Source organism: Megalops cyprinoides, chromosome 3, assembly GCF_013368585.1.
Source record: "Megalops cyprinoides isolate fMegCyp1 chromosome 3, fMegCyp1.pri, whole genome shotgun sequence".
Lineage (NCBI taxonomy): Eukaryota > Metazoa > Chordata > Actinopteri > Elopiformes > Megalopidae > Megalops > Megalops cyprinoides.
Window position 1 is genome coordinate 35,739,124 of NC_050585.1, and position 9,698 is coordinate 35,748,821.

Consider the following 9,698-nt stretch of genomic DNA (forward strand, 5'->3'; position numbering starts at 1 on the left):
ATTGACAGGACAACTCAGATACTATTCACAGTTCAATAAAACATAATTTATATTACTCAGTTTCAATATGCTTTTCTATTTCTTGAAGCAGCTGTCCAAATACAAGTGTTTTATCTGCCCTGTGCTCTGCAACAGGACATTCAATATACCACCATCTCTGGTTTGGAACAGAACACACAGCTAATTCGCATATTGAATGTACCCAATGTTTTGACAAACTGTCAGGTTGTGGCTCATCCATTCATACAGTGTAACTCTAGGAAACTGTGCTGGCTTCTCCCATAGTGGGATTATTGCTGAAGAACAAGCAGCCTTTAAATTATAGAGAAGCACAGCTGAAACATTTTCTTTGCAAGTTTTCCAGGTGAGATTTCCAGGTGAGTCTTCTGTCCTGACTTCCTGCTGTCATATTTCTGTTATTCTACTCTGTGTTCACTTTTGCACCACCTGCTTATGGAGCATAAAATTGTTGCCTGCCACAGTCATTTGTTTGCCATTGAGAACATAATGTTGTTTTATTAAAGGATGAAGGCAAAAGACAGGTCTCGTTACCAGGTTACAAATGAGAAAGTATTTGTGGAATGGTTCAGCAGCACCAAGATCACCAGGCAACAGCAGATGTTCTTCAGGGAATTATTCATGCTTCAATTTGATTGTGCAATGGGCTGAAGCTGACACTCTAATTCAAGGAATTCATTTGTTTACTTAAGGTTTTACAGTGTGTGAACATGGGATAGGGAGGGTTTATGAGCAGTTTCCATATGTTAAGACTTAATGGACGTAAGGTATTCACAATTTGTCTATGTCAGAAACATGGTGGAAAATATTTAGTGCATCAAGAAAGATGACATATTTACTCATGGTAATTGAAGGGTGGTATACAAGCTTGTTGGTTCCACCCATCAGCCATATAAGGAGTTCCTCATGCTATGTATGCCTTTCCTGGCTTAAACCAGGTATCTGAGGCTCACTGGGGGCCCTTATGAACACAGTAAAGGACACCACTTTCCACACATGGGTGGTAAGGTATCTGCTGGGGAGAACAAAACCGTGTTGTGAGAAAGTGTTTTAACAGTGGCTTATTGGTCGTCAAAGAGTTGATTTTACTCATTTTTGAAACAACCATCTGCAGTAAGTCATCCTTAACCATAAATTTCTGGAATTGGACTAAGAGGTATGACTTATGGTTTATAACAATCTGAATTAGGGAGAGGAAGTTTTCAGCTAGACTAGTGATTTCTTTAATTTTAAATCAGCCCCCTTGCCCATCATGCCACAATTGCAGAGAATTTAATCACAGCATTTTTAATGTCTACCAGACATATCCAGACACATAAGGGGGTGAACTAAGTGTTCTTTGCATGGTTAAGTCATGACTATATACCATGGAGCTTTGGAGTAATGTAGAATATAGTGTGTAGGCTGAACATGGACAGAAAACCATCCAATAATGCTGCCACACTTTAATGAGCACATTTAAATGGGGCAGTGAAAGTGGAAAAAACTGTTACTTAAATTGCAAATACAGGATAGGTAGATCATTCCAGGATTCCATTTTTATTACTGACCTAGTTTTACCTATGTTTAACATTTGTTGTCTTAATGAACATGAACATAGTAATGGGCACAGAATACTTTTCAAATGGTATTTATAAAAGGGCTCTACACCAAACACCTATCATTAACTTCTATCGGTTTACAGCTTTCCACTAATGGAGTGATTGACATCAGTCACAAGTTGGCTCCTTGCTTTTTTTTTTTTTTTTTAGAACCGACTGCTAAAAGAAAGTTTTTGAAACTCAGCTATTGTTTCCACCACCATAAAATGGGAGAAGAGGAGTTTTAGTAAAGCTTTATTATAGATTACAGAATTTTTACACTATAACAGTCTGACCAAAAGAGAATACATTTATGTCACACAAAGAGAGATTAGAACATCATGCCATCCAGCCCATCCTCCATGAACTTCTTGTAGATGGCCATGAACTTGGCCACAAAGGCTTCCAGGTGATAGATGGCCTTGTTGCCCAGTTGCAGCCTGTGCTCATAGTAGGCCGCCAACTGGGCCACTTCAGCCTTCAGGTGGCCGTCACAGTTGCTGAGGAGCTCGGAGACCAGGCCCTGTTATGGGAAGGAGGGATGCAAAAACACTCTTGTTTAATACCAAGACAAAAAATGTGTTCAATTCTTTATGTCCAATTCCCATACCACAGAATTCAACCTCATGAACCATACCTTGATGATTATTTCGGGAGGAATGCAGTGAGTGAGCAGCTCATACAGTCGGGCTCGCACCTCCAGCAATCTGGAGAGTTAGTGGAGAAATCGATTACTGAAATTTGCGAACCTTTTTTTTTTTTGCAACAAAAAAGTTCTGCTGTTACATTACAACGAAGAATTTGTGGCAAGGATCTGGGGAAATGCTTGCGGTTTTTTGGCAGGCATTTCACTAAATCCCTACAATAGCTGGCTACATTTCTACAAAAACAAGAAATGAGAAATGTGCCCATTTGGTGAGAACCACAGATTTTGGACAGACAGGTTGTCCTTTCTGTGACAGCCTAGGCAGCTGAACAGTAGCCATTAACCCTCTCAAGAACATCATGTGATCACCTGAAGACCACCCATGCTCACCTCTGCGGACTCTGCTGGCTCACAATGGCGTTGGCTGTCTCTCTCAGGTACACCTCCCAGTCTGTCTCGGGGATGTCCTGGTCTGAGGAGAAGGGGTACCTGAAACACAGGGCAGGGTGGAACATGCCTATCACCTCCTTGTCTTACACTACATCTTGACAGATGAACAGACAGAGAATGTAGGAGTAACTGCATTAAATCATTGAACAATTTAGTCTATTTTAAGAAAAAGACAAACTACTGGACTCGTGTTTTCGACACGTGTAGTTTTTCCCACAGGTGTGCTAACGCTTTATGATGCCTTTAATTCAATGGCATATCCCAGCTGCAGCTGGTGCTATAACTGAAAAAGACTAAGCAGCATTCTGACATCCCTCCGAACTCCTGATGATCACTCATGTACAGCAACATGGTGAGCCCACCTGTCTGTATTCATTTTTTATCAATGTTGGAAATAAATGAGCTGAAAAATACAAAACAAACCCATCCATCAATACCCTCTTGCAGACCAGCCTCCCAAATGGGTTTCACAATCAGGACTTTCCACTTTTGCAAAGGTGGTTTTACTGGACGTTCAGTATCATATACATAGATACGCTTAACATAATCATTCTGCCACAACTCTAAGAGCTGCTGCCCCCTCATTTTCCAGGCCCGTGTTCCAGTGTTGTATGGGATTGGTCGGGGGTATCGCTCTCCTACTATTGCACTTACTGCTGCACCCGGCAGGCCTCACACATCAGCAGCGCCTTACGCAGGTTGCGACCCGACTTCTCGGCGATCTGCTTGGCCAGCTCCCCGGGTAGCAGCAGGCCCTCCTTCCTGCACACGCTGGTCAGGACACTGCACACCTGCAAATCCACATCAGGCAGAAGGAAGGTCTACTGAAGGCAAGTCCAAAAAGACCCCGTGGCTTACGGTCCACTGATACAAAGCTGTGAGAGGTCTGTGACGAAACACTGCTGTAACGGTGCCTTTCCTGCCTCAGTCCCACAGAAGTTACTTCCTGCAGCTACACTTCCACTGAAATACTAAACCCCTAGACCCCGCCTCCCTGCCCCCCGGGTCCCAAATCTCTCCACACCCTCCATACCTCCTCCACGCTGGGCAGCGGTACCCGCACGGCCAGGCACCTGCTCCTGATGGGGGCGATGACTTTGGAGGTGGAGTTGCAGCACAGGATCAGTCTGCAGGTGGACATGTATTTCTCCATCGTACGCCGCAAGGCATGCTGGGCGTCCTTGGTGAGTCTGTCCACCTCTGTCAGCAGGACCACTGTCACAGACAGCAGTGGAGTTGGGAGTCACATACAGGTCCTCTGAACTTATCAAAAACGCATGTGGTCCTTTAAACACCGCCTTCTCACTGGTTGCAGCAGTAGTGAGGAACACACATTGGCCCCCTTTCACATAGCACAAAAGACACCCTGCTTAAATGTGGATGAGCATTCGGTGAAGCTGAAGGTGCCTCCTAGTGGCTGATAACACAAACACCTGTATCTATAAAAATATTTACTGTATGTCTTGCACATATTTTCCACTTCAATCAGTATTACAATACATACAGTCCCCTCCATAATTATTCATACCCATGACTGAATGGGAACAAACATGTTATAAAGGAAAGACTGTAAATACCATATATTTCTTCTACTTAAATAATGTTTTAAGCCTTATAAATCAATAACTTGCAACAGCACAATGCAAAGATAACCAGATGAGACACCACCTTCCCTCTCACAGAAACTACAAGTGTCACACCTTTGAACTCCCTCTGTGTGCTGGACTGGATCTGCTGAGACTGAGCCACAGTTTTGATCAGCTCCTGTATGACCACCCGGTCACTGTTACCCGCATCACTGCAACAGACGGTGTTCCATGACACAGACAGAAGACAGGGAAGTTGTCTCACAATGGTCACTACATTATCATCCCACATCCCATACAATAACGTATTCACTGTACATATATTAATTAAACTAACGTGCCAACTCGATAAAGCAATATGGACAATCCCTGACCACGGAATAGTACCTTAACTCCATTAGACTACACTATATTAACACACTGTTCACTATGCCACAATTCGTTATTACCTGAATGAAACCAGTGTAGCTAACCAGCAATTATTTCAACCCTTAAAAGACAGTTAATATTATTCTCTGCAAATAATTCTTATAATGGTCACCTTGCATTGACTTCCAGGTGGTAGTTGCTTGCTATCGTGTTGATTTCAATCTTCTTTTTTGACGGGGCCTGCACAGCAATCACAAATGACATATTTTATGCACTAACATTGTAATCCACAGAAAATATTAACACGTCACAATGGAAGATATCATGCAACAAATGGACCTGGTGGTTTGTGCACCTTCCTTACCGTAATAGATTGGTGCTCAATTCGTAGCTTCTCCACCCCAGGGCCGTACAGTTCTCTCAGCAAACACATGACGCGCGTCTTCTTCCCAGCCCCGGAGGGACCGTAAACCAGGAGATGTGGAAAATCTCCGCATTGTACCTGAAACGCAGGTTATCATGTGGGTGCAACTTGCAAATCCAAACGACTTCTACGGTGCTTAACAGATACAGCTCTGTTCGTAAAATCGGCTAGATCATCACCTTGTCAGACGGTTAGCCTAGCTGGCTAATTATGCCCAAAGTCCTGTGTTGACAGTTCGTAAGAGGTGTTTAAACTCCAAAACGAATTACCAATAGGGCAATAACAACCTGGCAAGGTGGTTGGCTAGTTAGTGTTAGCTAATGATATACTTAGCAAGCTGGCTATCTGAAAACTGTATAAACTAGCAAGCTAGACTCGAGATAGCAGCTCTCTTAAAGCATCTTACCAGATTTTTCAGCTGATTTGCCTGCTCTTTATGATAGTCTAGCTTGCCCAGAGATGTGGGCCTGTATTTGTCAACCCATAAACTCATCCTGATGTTCTTAATTTAGAAAATTTTTTACTATCAGACCAAAAACTTGTTGGAACACTGCAACTCTTCGTCCCGCGAAATGACAACAAATCCGCGCGCTACGGACTGAACTCTAAGTACAGAGAGGTGAGGAGGACAAACTGTGCTAACAGCGTTTTCCTTTTGACGAGCGCGTTTCCGTTGCGTCAATGAACGTTGAACAATGAATGTTAAACGAGAGAGAGAGAAAAAAAACAAAAAACTAAAACTTACCTAAAATATACCTTGCAAATCGTTATCAAAGCTATCATGAAACATTTTTACAGATACTTTCCAGGAAAAAAGATTAATAATTTAGACTATGTTCTATATTCACTCTTGGAGGAATATTACTGTGTAGAAATGTAATTGCAGTACATTCTATCACTGTCATTATTATAATATAACACGGCTGACTGCACAGAGAACATGTCTGCATTTGTTAATATCCTTGTAGTATCCTCAACTAATGACATTATGGTCAGAATATGTTGTAAATGCAAAGACACACTGTCAATTAGGAGGATTGGAAACTGTGACAAATAGACGCAGGCGCCGTAATTGGAACACAGAAAAATTAACTGTGGAAGTGCAAATCCTAGGATTTACCGAGTTACAATACATTAATCAGCTGATGTATGGTTTCCCCTACGTAAACCTACTCCTTAAAGGTGAGCGAGTCGTGGTGAAAATCAGTGGTAAGAGAACGTTACTTATGATATTAATTTCTTATCTACCACTAGATGGCGATATAAGTCAAATACTCTGGTTTAACTGGTTGTTTTATTCCAGAGCGACCCTTTCGGTGTCTCCACGGCATGCGAGACAACAGAATGAAACTCTGAAACCCTGAAATACAAATAGAACATTGAGCTTAATGGCACTAAAGGAGCCATTCATGATGATATTAACTGAGAGAAGATTTCAGCCTTGGAAAATGATGAGTGACTGAACTAGATAACCATTATTGTCATTTAGCACACTCTTATCCAGAGTGACTTACATATTTTACAATTTTATATGTTATCCATTTATAAAGCTGAATCTTTACTGAGGCAATTCTAGGGTATAACAGCAGTTCCCCAGCAGGGAGCTAAACTGGCACCTTGTCATTAAAAGCCTTGCTCCTTACTACCATGCCACACCACTTGCCTTATGTTTGCTGTGTATGATGGGAGCCAGAGAACCATTAGTAGTTATGGGTTACAGAATGTATCATTTCTTTCTGTGATTATAATGAGGATATTGACAGATAATGCATTGGTTGTGGTACAAAATGCTAAGAAGCTGAAACACACAGCACAAAGGGTGCATTCAAAAGGTAGAGTGCTTAAATGTGTTGGTTTTAGGAACAGGTAGTTAATAACCCTTAGATTATTTTTATACAGCTACTGTGAAGATACAGGGGTTGCACTCCAAACTATCTAACCATCTTCCTTTGCACCTATTGATTGAGATCAGTGCCCAGCACATCAATGCAAAGCAATCATTGATCACTGAGCAAGGATTAGTGAGGACAAAGGTAAGAGGGAGTGAGCAGTTTGGGATGTAGTGAGGGCATGGTGTTGACCTGAGGAGGTTCTAAGAAGGACCGCAACCTTAGTTAGCATCTTCCTATTCAATTGGATTGTTGGAGGGTCCAAAAAAAAGCCCAGTTGAAGGTATTTCATAACTTGGCATATGGTGGTCAGGGTGGCTTTCTCCAGCTGAGGTTAGATGTGATGTCCAACCCAAGCAGGTAGAGATTTTTGCTTTTGTATTGTAATAACCTATGACCGGGTACAAAAACAGAATAGGAAAGGAGGGAGCAGACTTGACTGACACCTAAATAGATGGGTCTTTTAGGGTATTTTAGAGTAGGATAATCAGTATTTTCCTCAGTTAATGACGCCATCCAAATGTAGACCAAGACTGATGTTGGACTGAAGTCAGGACAGAGTCTCAAGTAGCATACATGGAAGAAACAGCAGCATTAATTTCTGGCTGAGATGAGATCAAAATACGTTACTAGTGATGGCATAGGTTGCACAGCCATGCAGCGAATAGAAAAGAAGTACAGAAGAACAAGCTTACATTAAAAAGTCATTACTTGTTGGCTTCTATGTGAAGCCGACTTCATACTACATCACATACCGTAGGGTTCTATAAACAGGAGATACATCAGCTTAATAGTAAGACCCATTATGAAATAGATGGTGTGTGTGTGTGTATGTGTGTGAGGAAGTGAATAGTCATGTGTATGTGTGTACGTGTGTGCATGTGTATGCATGTATACACATGATTGTATGTGTGTGTGTGCTTGAAATAAAAAGACTCAATCATTTGTGTGTGTGTGTGGGCCTACAACAAATGCACATCAAAGAAGGCTTCATCCTCCTCGATTTTGCAACGACTTTGGAGTTTCCCTCTCCACTGTGTGTGCTGAGATAAAATGCCGTGCATAACAGAGAGATATGAAATAACAACATTGGTATCAGTGAGTTGCTATGACTGGTAGTGTTTTGAGCAATAATATTTTCATTGAAACAGACTCAGCCAGGTTTAACCCTTTAGCCCACACTGTTTATATTTGGGAATACAACGCGTGAAACAGTCATCTGACAGGGCAGTAGCAAGGGGCATATTGTCCTGTAAATTACTCTTAAATGATGTGAAGATTAAATTACAATGTTATTGTTTTACATGATTTGTTGGCTTGTAGATAACCATTTCAATGGGCAGCTTACAATATTACATCTTATTTATATGTTTATGCTCATTTGAGCAGGCAGATTTTTTTCTCTATAGCATATTAGGTGATATTAGGAGCAACAGTGCTTCATCTGGGTTTTGAACCTTTGAACTTCATCGAGGGTTTAGTGCTTTGACCATGACACCACTACTACTAAATGTTGATGCTTTCTCTTTAATGTAGTGACAACAGATACAGCTACTCAGCTTTGAGCAGAGGAGTCACGCAGTGAGCAGAGGAGCAGTGATCTCACTAAAGCAGAATTTTCTTTTTACACCTCAGAAAGGGCAGGCATTGTTTTTTTTTTCTTAATTCCTGTATTTGCTTCACCCCATAGCTGTGTTTCTTAGGCAGAGTGAGTTCTGAGTCACCTGTGATTGCGTTTTTTTTCATGATTCTACTCATCTCCCTCTGGAGTGGGGCACTTGTTTGCTGAGGAGTCCTCAGACGTGCTTGTGGGTAGCCCAGGGATGTTGACATAGATCCCTGTACCATTCCGCAAATGCTTTCACCATGACATCACCCCCTTCCAGCTCGTGCTTGCTGCATCTGTTGGAGCCCCCGGGATTGGAGGCCTCTGCCTTCACACCCGGGCTGTGCAGAGGGGGGCATTGCTGAAAAGAAGGGTTATTGTGAAAGCAGAGCAAAGACGCAGATGTGAACGAAGGGCTTTTTTGAGGTTGTGACATCAAACGTCCAATTCAGCAACGTGAACCTCACAAGGCTTCTCTGCCATGCAATCAGCCAGCATGGATGGGCCTGTGGTACTTGTGGGGGGTGTTGCACAGCAAAATGGAGCAAACAGTGTACCGTAGTCAAGTATTCATGCAAGAGGGCCCATGTCTTAACTGTGAATGATGGGACATGTACACTAATCAGAACAGTGACATGCTCCTTGGCAGTATATTAATCCCCATGACCCATTCACAAAGCACGCACACACCAAAGCACCCTACTGGGCAAAAGGGGACCTGTTTAAGCATGACACGCAATTGTGAGCTGTCACTCATTTACCTATCACACTCTTAGAGCAGTTATTATCCCAGCCCTTGGGCTATGTTCACCTCAGCACTACTTCAATTTAGTAGAGATGTGGGGGTGTTCGTGGAAGTTTTGCTATCTTTGGAGTTCAATTCCACATATATTTTCTATGTCATAAGCACAGGCGCATAGAACAGAAGCAGAGGAATTGTGACAAAGATGAGATTCGCTGATTCATGGCTCCTGGATAACCGGACTGATATTTTCATGATATCAATCAATGTCATATCAATGTCTTGGTAGGTGCGCCTATGACTGAGTCTATGGCACAAAAGACCCTTGTTTATTGTGATCTGCAAGACAGGCATGGAGTACCTCACGCCTCAGTCAGATGGTACTCTC

The 9,698-nt window shown here is 42.2% G+C and overlaps 1 protein-coding gene across 1 annotated transcript; it reads right to left on the reverse strand.

Moving 5' to 3' along the window:
• Positions 1 to 1,926: 1,926 nt before the first annotated feature.
• Positions 1,927 to 5,653, reverse strand: rfc3 (replication factor C (activator 1) 3). Its single transcript, XM_036525515.1, has 9 exons — positions 5,480 to 5,653; positions 5,014 to 5,151; positions 4,822 to 4,889; positions 4,395 to 4,492; positions 3,728 to 3,909; positions 3,349 to 3,485; positions 2,635 to 2,733; positions 2,236 to 2,305; positions 1,927 to 2,121 (listed from the first exon to the last, which is right to left on the reverse strand). Exons 1-9 carry the CDS (start codon positions 5,564 to 5,566, stop codon positions 1,930 to 1,932), a joined length of 1,071 nt encoding a protein of 356 aa, XP_036381408.1. The 5' UTR covers positions 5,567 to 5,653; the 3' UTR covers positions 1,927 to 1,929.
• Between the last annotated feature and the right edge of the window lie 4,045 nt (positions 5,654 to 9,698).

Coding starts and splice junctions, on each gene's coding strand:
- rfc3 (XM_036525515.1), bottom strand. CDS start 5,566: ATGAGTTTATGGGTTGACAAATACAGGCCCACATCTCTGGGCAAGCTA. Junction 3,910..4,394: donor CACACAGAGGGAGTTCAAAG/GTGTGACACTTG, acceptor TGTCTGTGACAG/TGGTCCTGCTGACAGAGGTG. Junction 3,486..3,727: donor CGCTGCCCAGCGTGGAGGAG/GTATGGAGGGTG, acceptor GTGGATTTGCAG/GTGTGCAGTGTCCTGACCAG.